Source organism: Lemur catta, chromosome 1 (assembly GCF_020740605.2).
Source record: "Lemur catta isolate mLemCat1 chromosome 1, mLemCat1.pri, whole genome shotgun sequence".
Lineage (NCBI taxonomy): Eukaryota > Metazoa > Chordata > Mammalia > Primates > Lemuridae > Lemur > Lemur catta.
This window is the reverse complement of record NC_059128.1, coordinates 240,537,232-240,560,102: the sequence shown is the minus strand read 5'-3', so window position 1 is coordinate 240,560,102 and position 22,871 is coordinate 240,537,232. Positions and strand designations below refer to the sequence as shown.

The 22,871-nt window shown below is 33.4% G+C and overlaps 1 protein-coding gene across 4 annotated transcripts in view; it reads right to left on the bottom strand.

Annotated features, from left to right (window-relative positions):
* The window catches only part of SENP7 (SUMO specific peptidase 7), a 130,748-nt gene that overhangs the window by 34,754 nt on the left and 73,123 nt on the right, over positions 1–22,871 (bottom strand). For all 4 annotated transcript variants that reach the window (XM_045540385.1, XM_045540387.1, XM_045540388.1 and 1 more), the window contains 5 exons: positions 14,444–14,562; positions 11,029–11,210; positions 9,280–9,619; positions 8,301–8,458; positions 5,634–5,780 (listed from right to left, as the gene is read on the bottom strand). In XM_045540385.1, coding sequence (XP_045396341.1) covers positions 5,634–5,780; positions 8,301–8,458; positions 9,280–9,619; positions 11,029–11,210; positions 14,444–14,562 — 946 coding nt within the window. The remainder of the gene's footprint in view (positions 1–5,633; positions 5,781–8,300; positions 8,459–9,279; positions 9,620–11,028; positions 11,211–14,443; positions 14,563–22,871) is intronic.

The following is a 22,871-nucleotide window of genomic DNA, read 5'->3' as shown; positions in this document are numbered from 1 at the left end:
ATCAACAAAACAAAAAGATGGTTCTTTGGAAAATAAACAAAATCATCAGCCCCCTAGCAAAATTAACTAGTAGAGAAAGAACTCAAATAAGCTCAATTAGAAATGGAAAAAGAGATATTACAATTGATACCACAGAAATACAAAATACCATCTAAGACTACTATAAAAACCTCTATGCAAACAAACTAGAAAATCTAGAGAAAATGAATACACTTTTGGAAACACACAACCTCTCAAGCTTAATCAGGAAGAAATAGAAATTCTGAACAGACCAACAACAAGTAGTAAGATTGAAACAATAATAAAAAATCTCCCAACAAAATAAAGCCCAGTATCAGACAGATGCACAGCCAAATTCTACCAGACCTACAAAGAACTGGCACCCATCCTACTGAAACTTGTCCATAACATCAAGGAGGGAATCCTCCCTAACTCATTCTAAAAAACCAGTATTGCCCTGATACCAAAGGCAGAAAACGATAGAACAAAAATAGAAAACTATAGACCAATATTCCCCATGAACATAGATTCAAAAATCCCCACAAAATATTAGCAAACTGAATCCAACAGCACATCAAACAGATAATCCACCATGATCAAGTGGGTTTTATTCCAGGGATGCAAAGATGGTTCAACACATGCAAATCAATAAATGTGATTCAGCACATAAAAAGAATTAAAAACAAAAACCATATGATCATCTCAATAGATACACAAAGAACATTCGATAAAATCCATCACCCCTTCATGATAAAAACCCTCAACAAACTAGGCATAGAAAGAACATGCCTCAAAATAATAAAAGCCACGTATGACAAACCCACAGCCACCATCATACTGAATGGAGAAAAGTTTAAAGCATTCCCCCCTAACAGCTGGAACAAGAGAAGAACGCCTGTGGTCATCACTTCTATTCAACATAATACTGGAAGTCCTGGCCAAGGCAGTCAGGCAAGAGAAAGAACTAAAGGACATCCAAATTCAAAAAGATGAGGTCAAACTATCCTTGTTTACCAATAAATGATCTTACATCTATTAACAGAAAATCCTAACACTCCTCCAAAAGACTCCTAGAATTGATAAAGGAATTCAATAAAGTCTCAGGTTACAAAATTAATGTATACAAATCAGTAGCATTTCTATACACTAACAAAAGTCAAGCTGAGAGTCAAATCAAAAACACAATACCATTTACAATAGCCACAAAGAAAATATTGTAAAACACCTAGGAATATACTTAACCAAGGAGGTGAAAAATCTCTACAAGGAGAACTGTTAATACAAAACACTGATGAAAGAAATCACAGATGACACAAACAAATGGAAAAACATCCCATGCTCTAGATTAGAAGAATTAATATTGTTATAATGTCCATACTGCCCAAAATAATCTACAGATTCAATCAATTCCTATCAAGATACCAAAGTCATTTTTCACAGAATTAAAAAAAATCCTAAATTTCATCTACATTCAAAAAAGAGCCCAAATAGGCAAAGCAATCTTAAGTAAAAAGAACAAATCTGTAAGCATAACATTACCTGACTTCAAATTATACTCTAAGGCCATAGTAACCAAAATAGCATGGTACTGGTATAAAAGCAGACACACAGATCAATGGAACAGAATAGAGAACCCAGAAATGAAACCCTATAGCTACAACCAATTGATTTTTGACAAAATAAACAAAAATATACAGTAGGGAAAGGTTACCATATTCAATAAATGGTGCTGGCAAAACTGCATAGCCACATGCAGAAGAATGGATACCTATCTCTCACCACATACAAAAATTAACTCAGGACAGATTGAAGACCTAAATATAAGACCTGAAACCATAAAAATTCTGGAAGAAACCATAGGAAAAACTCTTTTAGACAACAGCCTAAGCAAAGAATTTATGACTAAGACCCCAAAAGCAAATACTGCAACAATAAATAAATAGGACTTAAACTAAAAACTTTCTGCACAGCAAAGGAAATAATCATCAGAGTAAATACACAACCTATAGAATGGGAGAAAATATTCATAAACTATGACAAAAGACTAACATCCAGAATATACAAAAAAAAATTAGCAAGAAAAAAATAACCCCATCAAAAAGTGGAGTAAAGATATGAACAGATTTTTTTCAAAAAAAAAGATATACTAATGACCAACAAACATATGAAAAAGTGTTCAACATCACTAATCATCAGGGAAATGCAAATTAAAACCACAGTGAAGTAACACCTTACCCTTGTCAAAATGGCCATCACTAAAAAGTCAAAAAAACAATAGATGTTGGTGTGGATGCAGTGAAAAAAGAATACTTATACACTGTTGGTGGGAATATAAATTAGTACAACCTCTATGGGAAGCATTATGGAGATTCCTCAAAGAACTAAAAGTAGACCTACCATCTGACTCAGAAATCCCACTACTGGGTAGCTAACCCCAAAAAAGAAGTCATTTTATCAAGAAAACACTTGCACCCGAATGTTTATTGCAGCATGATTCACAATTGCAAAGTTATGGAATCAACCTAACTGCCCATCAACTAATGAGTAATGAGTACATAGAGAAAATCACACATCATGGAATACAACTCAGCCATAAAAAATAATGAAATAATGTCTTTTGCGGCCACTTGGATGAAACAAGAGACCATCATCCTACGTGAAGTATCTCAGGAATGGAAAAACAAATATCTCATGTTCTCACTTATAAGTGGGAGCTAAATGATGGGTATATATGGCCATAATTTGTTATAATGGACATTAGAAACTGAGAAAAATAGAGGGTGGAAGGAGGGTGAGGAATCAAAAGTACTTACTGGGAACAATGTACTTGATTCTGGTGACTGGTACACTAAAAGCCCTGACTTCACCGTTATACAATTCACTCATGTAACAAAAAATAACTGTACCCCTAAATCTATTGGGGAAAAAAAAAAGAAAAAGGAAAATGTTCACATCTGTTGCAGCATTCTCTGCAACAAAGCCAGGTGCAGTGGCTCATGCCTGTAATCCCAGCACTACAGGAGGCTAAGGAGGTAGAAAAATCGCTTGAGGCCAGGAATTTATGAACAGCCTGGCAACATAGTGAGACCCTGTCTCTATAAAATACAAAAAAATTAGCTGGGTGTGTTGGTGTGTGCCTGTAGTCAGGAGGATAACTTGAGCCCCAGTGTTTGGGGTTGCAGAGAGCTCTGATCATGCCACCACACTCTAGCCTGGGTGACAGAGTGAGACCCTGTCTCTTTAAAAAAAAAAAAAAAAAAACTTAAATGTCCAACTATAGGAAAATGGCTCTGATTTATGTAATAGTTTCTGATCACAGGTATTCTTCTAATTCAGCTAAATTGTAAATACCATGAGAGGCAGAACAAAATGTCCAGTGTCTACAACAATGTCTAACACATGGTTGCCACTCACCGAATGTTCAGAGAATAATTAAATTTAATTCTATAACATATTTACCCAACAAAAAAAAGTTCTTTAATTTCTGTTATAGAGCATTCTGAACTCTGTCTGAAGAAGAATATATATAAAAAGTCTTCTAAAAAACATGAAATGTTTAAGACTTTTACCCTTTTCTCTTTTTATGTTATCATTATACTTTTTTTAATTTTTAAACTGCTTATGTTCTCTCCTTCATAACGTAACTGTCTTAATTTTTGTAGCATTCCTCTCAGCCTTGGTCCACATGTGTATATTTACTTTGATTTACTAAGTCACTTTCCTATAATTAAACATTTAGAGTTTCTATTTTAATTATAAGAAATGTTCCTTCTCCTATCTGACTATATGTGAAAAAGAAAAAAAAAAAGAAAGAAATGTTCTAGCAAACACAAAACAATAAATTAAGACCTCCCCTGGCTAATCAATTATTGTCATACAGTTAGGCTAGCCAACTTTTTGTTCATTACAGAGAAATCAACAGGAATAATTGGTTGAACCTAAATTTAAAATAAAAAAAGGAAAACAAGGGAGAAAATTCTGAAGAACTGACAAAATTCCTTAAAGAAAAAGATTGTAAAATCACCCCAGCCATGCCAAATAAATAATATGTGAAAACCAGTGGCCAAGAAATATTAATTTTAAACCAAATCGTTCTTAAGCTTTTTTTTTTTTTTTTTTGGAGACAGAGTCTCACTTTGTTGCCCAGGCTAGAGTGAGTGCCGTGGCATCAGCCTAGCTCACAGCAACCTCAAACTCCTGGGCTTAAGCGATCCTCCTGCCTCAGCCTCCCAAGTAGCTGGGACCACAGGCATGCGCCACCATGCCCAGCTAATTTTTTCTATATATATTTTTAGTTGTCCAGATAATTTTTATTTCTATTTTTAGTAGAGACGGGGTCTCACTCAGGCTGGTCTCGAACTTCTGACCTCGAGTGATCCACCCGCCTCGGCCTCCCAGAGGGCTAGGATTACAGGCATGAGCCACCGCGCCCAGACTTAAGCTTTTAATCAAAGCAATTTTGACTATATCACAAACTACCATTATTTGCAGTTTCCAGAATTTGCCAGATTTGTACATGATATTTACTCATCAGGATTAGGTCTTAGTAAACATCTACTTCATGTCTTAAATCATGTATTGTCTTTGTGAAGCCTTCCCCCATTCCTCTGGACATTTATAAGTATCCATTCCATATGCACCTTTCTTGTACATATTTCCATTGTACATTTTACCATAATGTAAATTAAATATCTATTTACATGTCTGTCTTTTCCATTAGACTACAAGTTCCTGGAAAGCAAAAACCAAGTCTTGTTATTTTTATATTCTCTGCCCTATCCTAACATAGAGAAATATTAATAAAACTGCTAGAAAAATATCTGAGTTACAATCTGAGATAGTCAATTCAGCATTTATAAATACCTACTTAAAACTGAGCCATTTATGGAAGGTATAAAAGCATATAAATAAAAGCATGGCTCTTCACCATAAGAAGTTTAAGGGTTAATGGAAACGTTTAGGCAAGAATATAAGTAATTATAAAACCCATAAAGCTTACAACAAATGTACAAATGAAGTACTATAAGTACATAGTAAAGAAAGAAGTTAATTCTGTCTAAAAAGAAGGGATTAGGGAAGGTTTCCTAGAAAAAGCAGCATTTCAGATAAACCTTAAAAGATGATTTTAAGAGGCAGAAATGGTGAGAAAATATAGAGAACTGATACAGTCTGACTTTCATATATAGTATATGAGGAGGAATACTAAGAAAAGTAAAAAATAGATTAGGATCAGTTCCTGGACATCCTCAAATGACAAATTTTGGAATTTGGAGAAGTTAGTTTACAACAATTTAAACCACAAAATGAGATTTCTTCTTTGTGCTCCAAACTACAAACTGAAAAAAATTTACTATCAATTAACTTTTAGAGCCCAAAGTATATCAGTACCACATGTGATTTTTTTCATCCATAATTTTCATCAGAGTAGTCAGATCAAGTAGGATTTTGGGAGTGGGGAATTAAAGACAAGTTTCAAAGTAGGTATAATAACTTTAAAAATATCCAAAGTGTCCCATATAAAATTATTCTCAATTATATTTTCATTTACACTACAAAAAACAGGAAAAAAAATCTGAAAATGCCTTGTCCAAGATACAAAACTAAAACAAAAAAAATTTTTTAAATATACTTACTGTAACACAACCTTTAGAAGCTCCTTTTATTTTACCAATATAGACAGAAGTAAATATAAAATCCAGTTGGAGATCCATCTCATTACTAGGCATAATACAGGAAATGTTTTCCATGACAGGATTATCTGGACATGATTCAGATGATGCCTAACAAGGAATAAATTATAAAATGCATATAACCCAAAGTCTTATATAAATGCTGAAAATGATTTTTCACAAATTCATTAAATTACATTAATTAATTTTTGAAGGATTTTATACTGTTCTTATTGCAAAGAAATAACTATCCAGATTTTTTCCTGAAGAGATACATGATTTCCCTTGAGAAAATTATGCTACATCATTAATTTTGAATCCAAAATTAATCCAACATGGTTTTGCATTAAATATTCTCTAATAGGTTTTATTCATATTTTTAATTCGACAGAAATATATTTAGATTTACATAATGCTTTAGTTTAAAATGAGTTTTGAAATATATTATCTCTTTTAATCTCCACAACCACTCTATGGGTAGGCTTTTCCCCCCCATATTTCATAAATAAAGTTAACAGACGTTTGGATTGGTTAAGTGATTTGCCCAAGGTCATGCAATTTGTAAGATGCAAAACCAAGATTCAAACCCAGGTTTCTGTCTCCAGGTCAAGTGTTATTTCAATCTTATGGGAGTGCTTCCATTGACCAAGATAATGTTCTTGCTATTGCACTTTTAATGAGCAATGAAGAGATCTAAGCGCCTAAGAACCATCTATTATATCAAATCTATATGCTTTACTATACTCTCTGTTTGAAGATAGCCAAACAGAAATGGTTTATACGTGCCTAGAACCTCAAAAATCATCCCCCTTCCACTCAAACAACTACATAACTTTGCATTTAAATTATGATAAACAACCAGGCAAAATTGGCAGCAACTGTTTCCCACCATCTCTTCTGAATTTTACACTGTTTTCAGGTGACTTTTTCAACTCCACATTTGCCTAGAAACGCTGCACCTTATCATTCTTTAACCTTAATATCATAATAACTAAATTATCACTACAGCAATTATTATGCATGTGAACTCACTCCCCTCCTACCTCTAGCAAATGTGATTACTCCTCATCTAAAACATACATCATACTCATTTTTAACCCAGCTCACAATGCCATTTACCTGCTTAATTGAATTTCCTTGTCATTCTCATCTTTTATTGTTTAGTATACTATCTTCTTATCCCCTAAGTAAAAAAGGGAATCAAATCAACTACAAGTGGCTCCAATCAATCAGACAAATAACTGTGATATTTTTTAATGATAAAAGGAGAGTTTGGTTTAGAAATAATTTCTTACTGGGCCTCACATTTTATAAAGACTAACTGCCTCCTAAAAATGACCGATCCATGTTTCTCATAACTCATTTAAAACAGGAAACAAGGGAGGGCATGGAGATGTGGCATTCTGCCTCATATGTCTTGGAAGATCTCCACAGTATTTGCTGCTTGGTTGTGATCATGAATTCTGTAAGTTCCACAAGAGGTGTTATTTTCTTATCATATGATCATTTCATACTGTGTTGTCAGTTTATGTGCTGCGAAGGCAACCATAATTCTTCTACAAGTTTAAATTCATCATCAACAATGATACCTTTAATTATAAATACAACTAAGTGAGTTGACTGAATCTGGCAAGAATGGTTTCACTTTAGCAGAAATTCAAAACGAATTTGCTGAGGTGATTTCTGTGTTGAGTGCTAAATGCAAAAGAAATATTCATGAAGTAATAATCAGACCAAACTTTCTGCATAGATCTGACTAAACTATTCATCATATTCTGCAAAATAACAGCTTCTGACATTATTCAAAAACAAATCAATAGAATTTTACCATAATTCTGCACTGATGGTCACTGATAAACATTTCTTACAAATAGGATAATCAGAGGCTAATAACAAGAAAGAGTACAGACAATAAATGATTTGAATGTTATTTTGGACCTACACTGTTCAAAGGACTGAATTAACTGGCTGACACTGACACTTCCATTTATTATTTTCTATAAGAAGGAAGAGACAAAGGACTTACCAAACTTGATAGGTTTCTGACACTGTTATAAATGCTTTCATATGTTATTTCATTTAATACTCAAAATAATCTTGTGAGGTAGGTGCTATAATACTCATTTAACATATGGGGAAATCCAGGCTTAAGGAATTTAAGTGCTTTGCCTAAATGGCAGAGCCAGGATTTGAACACATGTCTATATATCTTCAGAAGCCATGTTCCTTCCCCTATCTCATACTGACTTCTGATACATGAGGAAAAGGAATAATTCCAAGTAGCCGTAGTACTCGAAGACCAGACAAATATTGAAAACTGTTTAATTCTAGAAAATGTTTGATAAAATAGTTAAATGTCCAATGAGAATCATTTAAAAAAAAAAAAAAGAAAATTATTCTAGTCATAGAATAGACTAAAAAATGTAAGTGACCAGAAAAAAATGGTATAATCCTTTCATTTCAAAATAAAAATAGTTAGCATAAAATAAATAGCATAAAAGTTGTCTCAAAATTCAAACTAAGAAAATTTGTAATCTTTATTACAATATTCCTCTTGATAAAACAAGTAACAGTCATTAGCCAATAGTATATATTTCACTGTTAATCTGTGAGAAGGCAGAAATAAATTACCTGCACAGATTCACATGTAACCAGTGGTAGTTCTGACAATGCTGATTCAGAAGTACTCTCATTTTCATTAGTGATTTCATGATCTTGCTTAGGCTGTAATTTAAGAATTTCTGAATTTTTATGTTCAGTAGGTCCTTCTTCATCACTGGAAACAACAACTAAAAGGGAAAAATATATTTTAAACATGTTACAATAATCACATATCAAAAAGGACTTTCTAATTAATGCAATATATCTTTAATAATCCCATTAAGTTTAATCATCTAACTTATCTAGCATTCATTATCTAATTTATACTAGTTATATACAGTGTTCTCATATCAGTGTTATTATTCAACATTTACCTGCAACCTTACTTTCTGGAGAATTAAGGACTTTAACAATGGACAAAGCCATGAGGAGGCCTTAGGTACAAGTTCTAGTTCTAACAATGGATTGTGCCAGCACTCTAAATTGTACTTTAAATCCTGTTACATTAGTTGCTTCTGGAGGGGAAAATGGATAGCTAGGAGAAGATGTGGGAAACTATTCCATATATATATATATACATCCTTTCAAACCTTTTGAACTTTTTGTACATGTGACTATATCAACTATTCAGGAAGTCATTAAATCAAAATGAATAACAGTTAAATGGCACTCAAATTCTCCATACTTCAGCTTCATCAACCAATTGACAATAATAATGGACCTTAGAGAAGTTATTTTAAAATTACTGAGTTGGATTATCAGTGTACTAATCAAAGAAAAAATTAATTTCTTCTTCCAAGTATTCCATTAGTTTACCTAAATAAATATTATAAGATTCATGAAGGAAATCCCAAAACCCCAAGTCTTTTTCCTACAGTTAATGCCTTCCGCAGTGATGTCATACATAGCATATTTCCTCAACAGGAGAAAAATTTGTTCAACAGGAGGAAAAAAACAACTAAGTAAAGCAGAGAAAATTAAGTGCCTTTATAATCCTCCTGTTACTTACTTGGTTCAGCAGAGATCAATGATTGGTTCCCTTCACTGTGTCCACCTAGAACAGGTTTTTCTATTGTGTTCAACTCATTCTCATCCTTCTCAACCGGAGAAGAAATCCCTACAGTATCCCTGAAAACAGAGCTCTCAAGAGTTTCAGTGGTTGAACAGACAGAGGTACTTATGAGGGGAGCACTCAAAGCCAACTCCTGACTATTAAGTGGGGGTAGTTCAGTAACATCACTTTCTATACGTTTAGGTGTAATTTCTTCAAGCAGTTTTGGGTCCTGATGATAGTTTTCACTTGACTTTTCAAACTCAGTGGATACTGTTGAGTCATTTTCTTGTCCTTTCTGAACAAAAGCACATAGAAAAAAGCATTTTTTAAAATTTGGCTTACTTATACCATATTTTTGAGATTTAAACTAAAAAACTAAAAGTAAAAATATATCATTTCTATAACTACATGGATAGAAAACTACACAATTATACTATATTATGCTTGCCAGTGTCTCCCAAATATAAAGATGTAGGAATTGGTCTGTCTAATCCGATGCCTAAATAATTTTTAAAGGGTGAGAGTCCCATCTTTACAAGTGGTTGAGATGGTCTCCCACAATCTACGTCAACTTCAGAATGAGAAATATTTTTCTAACATTTTCATTTTGCAAAAGTAATAAGGCCATGTGAACAACTGCTTTAGTAACAAAAGCAAAAAACTGAAAACTTAACAGGATAACATTAAAAATTATGAAAATCAACTATTACCTTCAGCATCTCCATTACTGTATAACTAAATCATGTTTATAATTATAACCCGAAGGCACTAAAAGGTCCTGAAACAGCTTGCGAATTATAAGAATCGAAAAGCTATCTTATAGTTTTATTGTTTGATTGCTAACTATATGTTAAATCTTTGAAAAATAGCTAATGTATATATTAAGTATGGTAACTCTTCACTTACAATAAACTGCCTAAACTCTAGACAAGTAGAAGTGTAAAGAATTACTTTTGAAACAGTAATTCTTTTCAACGGTAATTCTTTTCAACAGTAATTTAGTGTTGAAAAAATAAATCTGACGATAATTTTACAGAGTAAGTGAAAAAAACAAGTGACTGGACAGTATAAATAGTATTTAGATAAAATAAGAAAAAAGAAAAGAAAACCAGTCTGAAGGATATACACCAAACTACTAAGGAAACAATGGTATCAGAGAACAAGCAATTTTAACTTTTTACTCACATTTAACATTTGAAATTTGTTCCAATAATTGTATTACTAAGCTACACTTAAAACATTTTTTAAAAATAAAACTAACAGGCCAGTCACGGTGGCTCACACCTGTAATCCTAGCACTCTGGGAGGCTAAGGCAGGTGGATTGCTTAAACTCAGGAGTTCGAAACCTGCATGAGCAAGAGCAAGACCATATCTCTACTAAAAATAGAAAAATTAACCAGGCATCATGGCACTTGCCTGTAGTCCCAGCTACTCAGGAAGCTGAGGCAGGAGGATTGCTTGAGCCCAGGAGTTTGAGGTCACTGTGAGCTAGGCTTGACGCCATGGCACTTTAGCCTGGGCTACAGAGTGAGACCCTGAATCAATCAATCAATCAATCAATCAAGCTAACAGAAAACCAAGAAATAAAGAGAGAAATCTGATCACAAAAGCAGAAAGCTAGGGAAACATTATTTGGCCACAGTCAACTCATTTTTATCACAGCACAAAATTATTTTCTATGACATCTAAATATTTCTACTTACTATCTGTTCTGTCGACATATCCAAAGAAGTAGAATTACAAGAATCAGGTAAATTACTTCTAAGCTTTTTCTTTGTCTTCCTGGAAATTTGAGTAGGTTCCATTTTTGAGTCAGGACACGCAACATCCTTGTTTCTACTACCCTGTTCAAGATGATCACAACCTCTACTTCCATTGTTAAGGTCTGAAAAAACAAAAGAGGTATAAATATGGCCAAAAAGTATAGAAGGAACCTCTTCAAGAGGAACTTGAAGAAACATCATCAAACTTGCTATACTACTTCCAAAGCTCATAAAATAGAAGTCTACTGTTAAATTCTCACAGCGACACTGGATAAATGTAAAGGCATACCCTATTTTAATCTGTATATACAAAGTAAATGTTCATCATACAATAGATGTGAGGTAAGAGCAACACACAAAGAAGGATTATCCTTTTTGAGAGTAACCACAGCAAAGCAACCAAACCATGTTTTTCCATTTGCCATAAATGCATGGGGCTGTAACACCAAAAAAAGGTCTTAATAAAATTTGTAAAATTCATGTCTTAAAAACAGTTTTTCTAATTTATGTGATTTCATAAACTAGCCTTTTTAAAATGTAAGTTACATAAATATATTTTTTAAATGGAAAGGGACTATATAATGAGTAGAATGTTCATTGCTACACTCTAAAAAGGAATCAAAACACATATCCTCAAGGCATCATTTTGAAACCCATGCCAATTATTACTAAAAATGCTCAGTATTTCAGTTATCAAATAAATGTACTGTACAAAAATACCTTCCAAAAGGTTCTACCTAAATAACTGAAAGTTATCCTCAATCATTTTGCTTTCTGAATCTATATCATACAAGTACCAACTCAAAATTTATACACAGCAAGTCACAAAGCAATTTCCTTTAATTCACAACTTATAATTAATCTAAAACTGATTGCCCTGACCTCTCCATTGAATGAAAGTTCTTCAACACCACATACTTTCTCTTCAAACTATTCTTGCTCATAACTCTAGCTTCAACGACTCCTAATAACTAACATTCATGATAATTTGTCTTTGCTGTTGCTTAAAAGGAAGGCACTGGGACAAGATTAAAGGCAAAAACTCCAAGACTGTCAATTGTCTTTCAATTTCCAAAGAAAACACTATCCTCACTCCCTCAGGAAAATAAAACTCCCTCAAAATCATCAATACAAGATTTAGAAAAGCCCATTAAATTTTATTTGCAATACTATAAACTGTAAAGTAGTCAAATACAATTTCTAAACATAAATAATGCATCAAATTATAATTTCTAGACAGAAATACTACAATAAAATGATGAAAGTGAACAGAAAGGGGCTTGAGAAAAACTCAATGACACAGTTTTCCTTTAAACAATTTATCATTTGCCTATCAGTCAAGCTAATCTCGTGGGAAACAGGAATAACTTTATTATAAAGAGCTAGACATTGTAAAAATAGGATTCTACCTACATAATATATACAACTTAACCTGCAAATATTACTACTACATAAAATTAAAGAGGTGAAAACATCCTGTAAACAAAAGAATATTAAATATTTCTAACATATTATTTTGGTAAAATCAAATTCCACAAGACACACTTAATATACTACAAAAAGAATGGTACGCCTAGTATTTAATTCATTATTTCCATTAATTTATGGGTTTACATTAAACAACTGGTATTAGATACAACTATTCATAATAGAACAAACATTGTGATTTTCAATAAAGGTTCAATAGCTAATTTTCTTGAAAACACTGTACTTATCAGTAGTACCTTCAGGGATACTGAAATATAAAGTGTTTCTTTTATTATGAAATCTTCCCTGATGCACATCTAAAATTCCACTGTAATATTGAGGTAGTACTCATGGGCACAAATCAGACAGCTTTTTATTCAAATATTCCTACTCTTCCCAGGAAAGCAGTGGAATGTGAGTCTAACGATTGTTTTTTTTTTTCTTTTTTTTTTTATTTCAGCTTATTATGGGGGTACAAAAGTTCAGGTTATATATATTGCCCATGTCCCGCCCATCCCCCTGAGTCAGAGCTTCAAGCGTGTCCATTCCCCAGACAGTGCGCCTGGCACTCACCATGTAGTTATACCTCCATCCCCTCCCCCCATAACGATTGTTTTAATAGTATCTGAACTGAGCCCACTTGTACAAATACTTACAATTTTATCTGGTAATTAAACATACAGTCATCCCTCAGTATCTGCAAGGGAATCCACAGATCCTCAAGTCCCTTAATGGTGTAGTATTTGCATATAACTATGTACATTCTCCCATATATCTCATATCATTTCTAGATTATTTATAATACCTAACACAATGTAAATGCTATGTAAATAGTTGTTATACTGGAATGTTTTTTATTGTTATATTTTTTTTTTCCCCAAATATTTTTCATCAGTGGTTGCTTGAATCTACAAATATGGGACCCATGGATACAGAGAACCAACTGTAATTATTTCAGGGAAAAGTACAATTCATTTAAGAAAAAAAGAAAAGTCACAGTTCCCAAAGACTGCCCTCATATGAGTTTCAGCTGGTTTCTTACACATATAAAAGTTATTACTCTAGTTTCCATTTAGCAACTTCTTTTCTATGAAAAAGGCTACTAAAAGAATATTTAAATAGCTGTGTTCCAAATAAAGTGCAATGAATTTCTGTATAGGGTCATTAAAGAACTTTTTTTCTTGTGAATAACCTACAAAATCATTCAGAAAATAAAATACCTAAACTTGTTTGAAGGTATCTATAATCCTTGAGACCCCTGAAGATGTTAGTTTCATAAATGAATAATGTGGTAATTTTTCTACAAGTTTTGGTACAATATTTTTAAATCATGAAAGAGAGACAAAAAGGACAAAACTCAAAATCATTAACCCTATAGGCAAGGAGGCCTACAAAACATTTTCAGAAATCTCGTATGTATTTACCTTCAAATTTGCTAATAGTGGCTTGTTTTGGCCTCCTGCTAGAGTTGAGAAAAATTCTAATGAACAGAGAATGTATTTCATGGTAGGAGGAAAGGCATTGGGAAGCTAATAATAAAAACCCAGTTAGCAGTAGTATCAATATCCATGGAAATAACACTTAGAAATAGCTAAACATTGTAACTTAATAGCTATATGTCCCAGCCCCCACAAAAAACTAAAAATAAAAAGAACATTTAACTTTGGGGATTAGCAAACTTAACATTTAGGATTAGTAAACTAATCAAGAAATATGTACTACAGCACATAAATAGTAGGTTTAGCAATTTTCTTCATCTTGCAAATTAATCTCCCTTTACTTCTTTTCAAAATAAGATGAAATAAAGTTATTTATTTATAACATAAAAATGATTATAAGTGTAATAAGCAAAACTTCAAATTCCAACAGTTTTCTAAGGTTCACAAACCTTTAGGCTGAGTATCAGATATTAAAACAGAAATGCCATCATTATCTCTTCGCTTTTCTTTAGCACGTGAAGACTGCTTTGCAGAATTGTTATCTACTTTCTTACTTGGTCGTAAACCCCTGCAAAATAGAATTGTATTATACTCAGAATAAAAATCCAATAGGTTACAAAAACATTCCCATATGGCAGACTCTATGATGTGAGTAGTGAAAAAAATTTCAAAAATTCTGAACTCAGATTTGAGAAATAACTTCTCCTCCCCATTCTACCTTAAAATTCCCCGTGTGTCTCTGGGGGTAAAAAAAACCAGGATATCCACATTGCAGGACTGTGCAAATGCAAAATGAGCAAAAGAGTAATACTATACAAATATTAAATAAGTCAAATAGGTTTAAAAAGTAAAACTCCAACGACACAAGTACCATGATAATCCAACCTATGTGTAATCAGACAATCATAAGCCAAAGCTAATTTTTAGTACATTTCAAGCATGGTTCATATATTAAAGGTAAGTACAAAATAAAGTATGAAGTGTGGTAACAAATTCTACCTACAGAGAAAATAAGTTAAAAACCTAAGGTACTGGATAATACTTAAAATAGAAGGTTGAGTGGAAAACAAACCAGTTTTGTCACTAGTAATAAAATTTATAAATACAAAACATACTATAACATATAAGTGCATACATAAGAAATAAAATATAAAAACTTAGACTGGAAAGATTCAAATCTATTTGGATAATGGATAACTCCAAGGAGGGAGAGTAACAGAACCAGTGAACATAATCAAAAAGAAATATTAGAGATCAAAACACTGTAACAGAAATGAACAACGCCTTTGATGGGCTCACTAAAAGTTTCATCTGTATTTACAACCACTCCCTTCCCCATCACTTGCATCACCACCTGAGCTCTGCCTCCTCCCCCAGCCCTTCCATGAAACTGGTCCCTGGTGACAAAAAAGGTGGAGACTGCTGCACTAGTAGACTGGACATGGGAAAGGAAAGAATCTTTGAATCTGAGTATATACTAACAGAAATTTCCAAAACAGGCAAGTGAAAAAGAAAAAAAGCCTAGAAAAAAACATAATATTGAAGAACTTTGGGAAAACTACAAAAGGTATAGTTGTACTATGGGGAGAAGAAAGAAAGAAAGAAACCTAAGAAATATGTGAAGTAATAATGCCTGAGAATTTCCCCAAATTAATGTCAGGCTCTAAACAACAGACCAGGAAGTTCAAAGAACACCAAGCAGGATAAAATGCCCCAAAAACAACACCCTGGCATATCATACTAAACTGCAAAAAATCAAAGATTTTTTTTTAAATCTTCATAAAAGCCAGAGGGATAAAAATCCTCAACTACAGATAAGAATGACATCGCGACTTTTCCTCAGAAGCAAGAATAGTGTGGAGTGAAATCTTTCGAGTGTTCAGAGAAAAAAAATACACCTATCAGCCTAAAACTCTGCTTCCTCTGAAAATATCCTTCAAAAGTGAAGTAGAAATAAAGGCATCCACAGACAGACCAAAAAGTGCAGAAATCTGTTGCCAACCAGCCTTGCAAGAAAAGTTAGAAGTGCTTCAGAAAGATGGCAAAGGATATAGGTGAGAAACTCAGATCCACGTAAAGAAAGAAAGAGCATCAGAGGAGGAATCAATGAAGGTAAAATAAAAACTTTAATTTTTCTTATTAAACTGTAAATACCTATATTAGAAAAGAAGAAAGCTCTAAAATGAGTAATCTAAGCTTCCATCATAGGAAACCAGAAAAAGAAGAGAAAATCAATTCCAGATTAAGGAGACAAAAAGAAATAATAAAAATTAAAGCAGAAATCAAAGAAGTTAAAAACAGGAAACTAATAAAATCAACAAAACCAAAAGCTGCCCTTTTTAATAGATCGATAAAATCAATAGGCTAACTAAGAAATAAAAAGAAAGGATACAAATTACTAATTTCACAAATGAAAGAGGGGGCATCACTATAGATACCATACACAACAAAAGAATAAAAGAATAACAAAGGAATAGTATGAATAACTTTATGCCCACAAATTTGATAGCCTAGATGAAATGTACCAATTCCAAAAAAATAAAAAATAAACACACTATCAGCCAAACTTGACACAAGAAGAAATAGACAATCTAAATAGACCTATATCTAATAAAAAATAAATCAGTGATTAATAAACTTACAAAACAAATAACATGAGGCTCAGATGGGTTCACTGGTGAATGCTACCACACATTTCTGATGAAATGACACCAATTCTTCACTATCTCTTCAAAAAGATAGCAGCAGAGGGAATACTTCCTAATTCATCCTATGAAGTTAGCATTGCCCTAACACCAAAAACAAAGATATTCCAAGCTAAGAAAATTATAGACCAATACCTTTCATGAGCATAGATGCAAAAATACTCAGCAAAATATGAGCTCTAGGAATCCAGCAAGGTATAAAAAGGATCATACAGCACAACCAAGTAAGATTGATCCCAGATATGCAAGGCTGGTTCAACATCTGGAAATCAATTAATGGAATTTATCACATCAAAGCTAATGAAGAAAAATCACATGATCATATCCATAGATGCAGAAAAAAGAATTTGAAAAAAATCCAACACCTATTCAAGATAAAAAACTTTCAGCATCTTCCAAGACCTTGTCTCCAAAAACAAAAAACAAACAAACAAAAAAAACAAGATTGTAAAGATGTTAGTTCTCCCAAACTTTATAGATTCAAATCAACCCCTCTCAAAATCCCAAGTTATTCTGGGAAACTGACAAACTAATTCTAAGGTTTATATGGAGAGGTAAAAGATCCAGAAGAGCCAATACAATATTGAGGAAAAGAACAAAACTGGAGGACTGACAGAAGCTAACTTCAAGACTTAATACAAAACTACAGTAATCAAAAGTGTGGTAGTAGCAAAGTACACACAAATATAACAATGGAACAGAACAAAGAGCCCAGAAATAGATCCACATAAATACAGTCAATTGATCTTTGACAAAGGAGTAATGGCAAAACAGTGGAGCAAAGACAGCCTCTTCAAAAAATGGTGCAAACAACTGGACATATACAAGCTTAAAAAAAAAAAAAAAAAAAAAATCAACCTAGACACAGACCCTATCATCTTCACAAAAAATGACGAAAATGGACCACAGATCTAAATGTAAAACACAAAACTTAAAACTCCTAGAAGATAACATGGAAGAAAACCTAGATCCCCTTGGGTATGGAAATGACATTACAGATACAACAATAAAAGCATGATCATGAAAGAAACAATTAATAAGCTATACTTCATTAAAATTAAAAACTTCTAAATTGGCCGCATGTGGTGGCTCATGCCTGTAATCTTAGCACTCTGGGAGGCCGAGGCAGGAGGATCACTCGAGGTCAGGAGTTCGAGACCAGCCTGAGCAAGTGCGAGACCCCTTCTCTACTAAAAATAGAAAGAAATTAACTGGATAACTAAAAATATACAGAAAAAATTAGCCGGGCATGGTGGCACATGCCCGTAGGCCCAGCTACTCGGGAGGCTGAGGCAGGAGGATTGCTTGAGCCCAGGAGTTTGAGGTTGCTGTGAGCTAGGCTGATGCCACAGCACTCTAGCCCAGGCAACAGAGTGAAACTATGTCTCAAAAAAAAAAAAAAAAACTTCTAAAGCCATATATGACAAAAAGACAACTAACATCATACTCAAAGGTGAAAAACTGAAAGCTTTTCCTCTAACATCTGAACCAATGTAACAATACTCAACACTTGCCACTTCTATTCAATATAGTATTAGAAATCCTAGCTAGAACAATTAGGCAGAAAAGAAATAAAAGGCATCCAAATCAGAAAGGAAGAAGTAAAATTATCTGTTTGTAGATGACATGATCTTACATGTAGAAAACCCTATTGACTCCACAAAAAAATTGTTAGAATAAACAAATTCAGTAACCTGGTAGGATATAAAATCAACATGCAAAAATAGCTGTGTTTCTATACACTAACAACAAACTATCTGAAAATGGAATTAAAAAAATAACACTATTTACTCTAACATCAAAAAGAATATAATATTTAGGACTAAATCTAAGCAAGTAAAAGACTAATACACTGAAAACTACAAAATGCTAATGAAAGAAATTAAAGAACACACAAACAAATGGAAAGAGATCCATGTTCATGAAGTAGAAGATATTATTAAATAGCAATGCTACTCAAAGTGATCTACAGATTCAATGAAATCCCTATCAAAATCTCAATAACACTTTTCACATAAATTTAAAAATCCATCCTAAAATTCACGTGGAATTTCAAGGGATCCCAAATAGCCAAAACAATATTGAAAAAGAACAAAGCTGGAGGCATCATACTCCCTGATTACAAAATAGATTATAAAGCTATAATAATGAAAACAGTATGGCACAGGCATACAGAGTTAAATAAACTTACAAATATACAGTCAATTCATCTTCAACAAGGGTGCCAAAAAGCACAATGGAGTAGATAATCTCCTAAACAACTGGTGCTGGGAAAATTCAAATTCTGTATGTAAAAGAATGAATTTGAACCCATCTTTTACATAAAAATCATCTCAAAATGGATTAAAGACTTAAACATAAGATCTGAATCTTCATGACACTGGACTTGGCAATGATTACTTGCATATGACACCAAAAGCACAGGCAACAAAAACAAAAATAAACAATAACTACATCAATCTAAAAAAGCTTCTGCACAGAAATTGACAACAATCAAGAGAGTGAAAAGGCAACATATAGAATGGAATAAAATGTGTGCAAACCATGTATCAAATAAAAAGTTAATTTCCAAAATATATAAGGAAAAACTCAAGAGCAAAAAATCAAATATCCTGACTTTTAAAATCGGCTAAAATGTATTAATAAATAAAGATTTCTCCAAAGAAGACATACAAATGGCCAAGAGGTGTATTTAAAGTTGCTCAGTGGTACTAATCATCAGGGAAATGCAAATCAAAACCACAATGAGACGTCACCTTACAGCTTTTAGAATGGTTATTATTTTTTTAGAAAAAGACAGCAAGTGTTGTCAAAGATGTAGAGAAATCGGAACTCTTGTACACTGTTGGTAGGAATGCAAAATGGTGCCGCTGCTATGTAAAAAGTATAGAAATTCATCAAAAAATTTAAAATAGAATTACCATGTGCTATAGTTTGGAAGTTTGCCCCAAATCTCATATTGAAATTTGATATCCAATGTTAGAGGTGGGGCCTAATGGTAGGTATTTGGGTCATGGGGGAGGACCCCTCATGAACAGATTAATGCCCACTCTAAGAGGGAGCGATTAATCTCACTCTATTAGTGTCCATGAGAGCTGGTTATTAAAAATAGCGTGGCACTTCCTTCTTCTTTCTTTTACGTTCTCTTTTGCCACATGATCTCTGCACATGCCAGTTCCCCTTCGCTTTCTGCCATGAGTGGAAGCAGCTGAGGCCCTCACCAGAAGCAGATGCTGGCACCATGCTTCTTGTACAGCCTACAGAACCATGAGCCAAATGATCCTCTTTTCTTTATAAATTACTCAGCCTCACATATTCCTTTATAGCAATACAAACGGACTAAGACAGAAAACTGGTACCGAGGAGTGAGGTGTTGCTATAGATACCTGAAAATGTGGAAATGGCTCTGGAACTAGGTAATGAGCAGAAGTTGGAAGAGTTTGGGGAGATGAGAAGAAGACAAGAAGATGAGGGAAAGTTTGAAGCTTTTTGGAGATTGGTTAAGTAGTTGTGACCAAGATGTTGATGAACGCCACACTGACAAGGTCTCAGATGGAAATGAGGAACTTACTGGGAACAGGAGCAAAGGTCAGTCTTGTTAGATGTTTGGGTTATGGGGGCTGTCTCAGTCCATTTAGTGTTGTATAAATCCATTTAGTGTTGTATAAAGAAAGAGGATCATTGGCTCATGGTTCTGTGGGCTGTACAAGAAGCATGGTGCCAGCCTCTACTTCTGGTGAGGGCTTTAGACTCTGCTTACGCTCATGGCAGAAGGTAAAGGAGAACTGTCATGTGCAGAGATCATACGACAAAAGAGAATGTAAAAGAGAGAGAGGGGAAGTGCCAAGCTATTTTTAAAAACCAGCACTCTGGGGAACTAATAGAGCAAGAACTCATTCATTATCATGAGGATGTCAACAAGCCATTCATGAGGGATCTGCCCATGACCCAGATACCTCCCATTAGGCCCCACCTCCAATATTGGGAATCAGATTTCAATGTGGGGTTTGGGGGACAAACATCCAAACTATGGCAGGGACAGATCCAAAATGAATAGATTAATGCCCTTCCCCAGGTGTGGGAAGTGAATGAGTTTTTCCCTTCAGTTTTTCCTTTCTTCACTTTTGAAAGTCAAACACTTAAGGATTAGAACATTAAAATGCAACCATATATATGGAAGAATTTAGAAACTTATCACACATGCCCAGCAAAATGTATAAGCTTAGAAAAACTCTGAGAAGACCTTTAAGTTTATACCTCAGTCTGATTCCTGGCATAAAAACCCTATAACAATAATTTTTAAAAGAACAAAAGAAAAAAAGTAACAAAATCCAGCAAACCCTGAGGGAGGAAAAGAATCTGATTTCAAGGACAATATTACAGACTCAAATGTCAACAAAAAAATCACAGGCATACAAAAAAACAGAAAAGTGATAGCCTCAATTGAAAAAAAATTAAATAAACTGAAATGATCCCTGAGAAAACTTGATGGCACAATTACTAAATGACTTTAAAACAACTTGCTTTAAAGAGTCTCAAAGAGCCAAAAGAATTGAACAAAGCCAATAAAATGATGTGTGAACAAAATGGAAATGTCAGTAAAGAGACAGAGAATATAAAAACAAACCAAAATAAAATTCTAGAGTGAAAAAGGATAATAGTTGTTATTAAAAATTCATTACAAGGATTCAAAAACATATTTGAGCAGGCAGAAGAATAAATCAATGAATCTGAAACATGACAAATGAAATATCTGAGGAACAGAAAAAAAAAAAAAGATTAAGGAAACATGAACAGAGTCTATGGGACCTATGGGAGACACAATCAAGCAAACCAGCTTACTCAGTGTAAGTGTCCCAGAAGGACAAGGGAGAAAGAAAGGGGAAGAGAGATTATATAAAGAAATAATGGCTGGAAACTTCCCAAATTTGATGAAAGACATGAATATAAACATTCAAGAAACTCAGTAAGGTCCAAGTAGGATAAACTCCCCACAAAAAGACACATTATAATTAAACTGTTGGAAGACAAAGACAGAGACTCGAAAGCACAAGAAAAAAGTAACTCATCATGTATAAAAGATCCCCAATAAAATAATAAGCAGATTTCTTATCACAAACTAAGAAGGCCAGAAGGCAGTATGTTGGTATATTCAAAGTGTTAGAGGAAAAATGGTCAACCAGAAATTCTATATATGGCAAAAATTAAGACATTCCCAGACCAAAAAAAAAAAAACCTAAGGGACTTTCTTATAACATTTCTACTCTGCAAGCAATACTAAAAGGAATCCTTCAGATTGAAATGATATGAAATGTGAAAATAACTAGATCCATATGAAGAAATGAAGATGATATAAAGATAAATACATGAAGAATTATAAAATACAGTATTATTGTAACTGTGGTTTATAATTCTACTTTCTGTTTTCCACATGATTTAAGAGACTAATGCATTTTAAAAACAATTATTAGACTATTTTTTGAACACACAACGAATAAAGATATAATTTTGTGATATCATTAATTGAAAGGGGGTGGGGACAGAGCTGTACAGAAGAGCTTTTTTAATGTTATTGAAGTTCAACTGGTATAAATTCAAATTAGAGTGTTATAACTTTAGCATGTTAAATGTAATCCCCATGGTAACTACAATGAAAATAGCTAAAGAATGAATACACATAGGAGGAAATGAGGAAGGAATCAAAACGTTTCACTACAAAAACACAACTAAGCACAAAGGAAGATAATAATATAGGAAATGAGTCAAAAAAAACTATAAGGCATATAGAAAATAACAAAATGACAGAAGTCCCTCCTTGTCAATAACCACTTTAAATGTAAATGGATTAAACTCTCCAATAAAAGATAACAATTGGCAGAATGGACTTTTTTAAATGTGATCCAACTATATATTATGTCTATTAAAAAACTCCCTTTTAGTCTAAAGACACAACAGTTGAAAAGTGAAGGGTCAGAAAAAGATATTCCATGCAAATAACCAAAAAGAGCAGAAATAGCTATATTATAATCAGACAAAATAGACTTTAAAATCAAAAGAAACAAGAGGCAGGTGCAGTGGTGTACACATGTAATCCCAGCTACTCAAGAGGCTGAGGTGGGAGGATCCCTTGAGCCCAGGAGTTTGTGCCCAGTCTGGGCAACATAGCAAGACC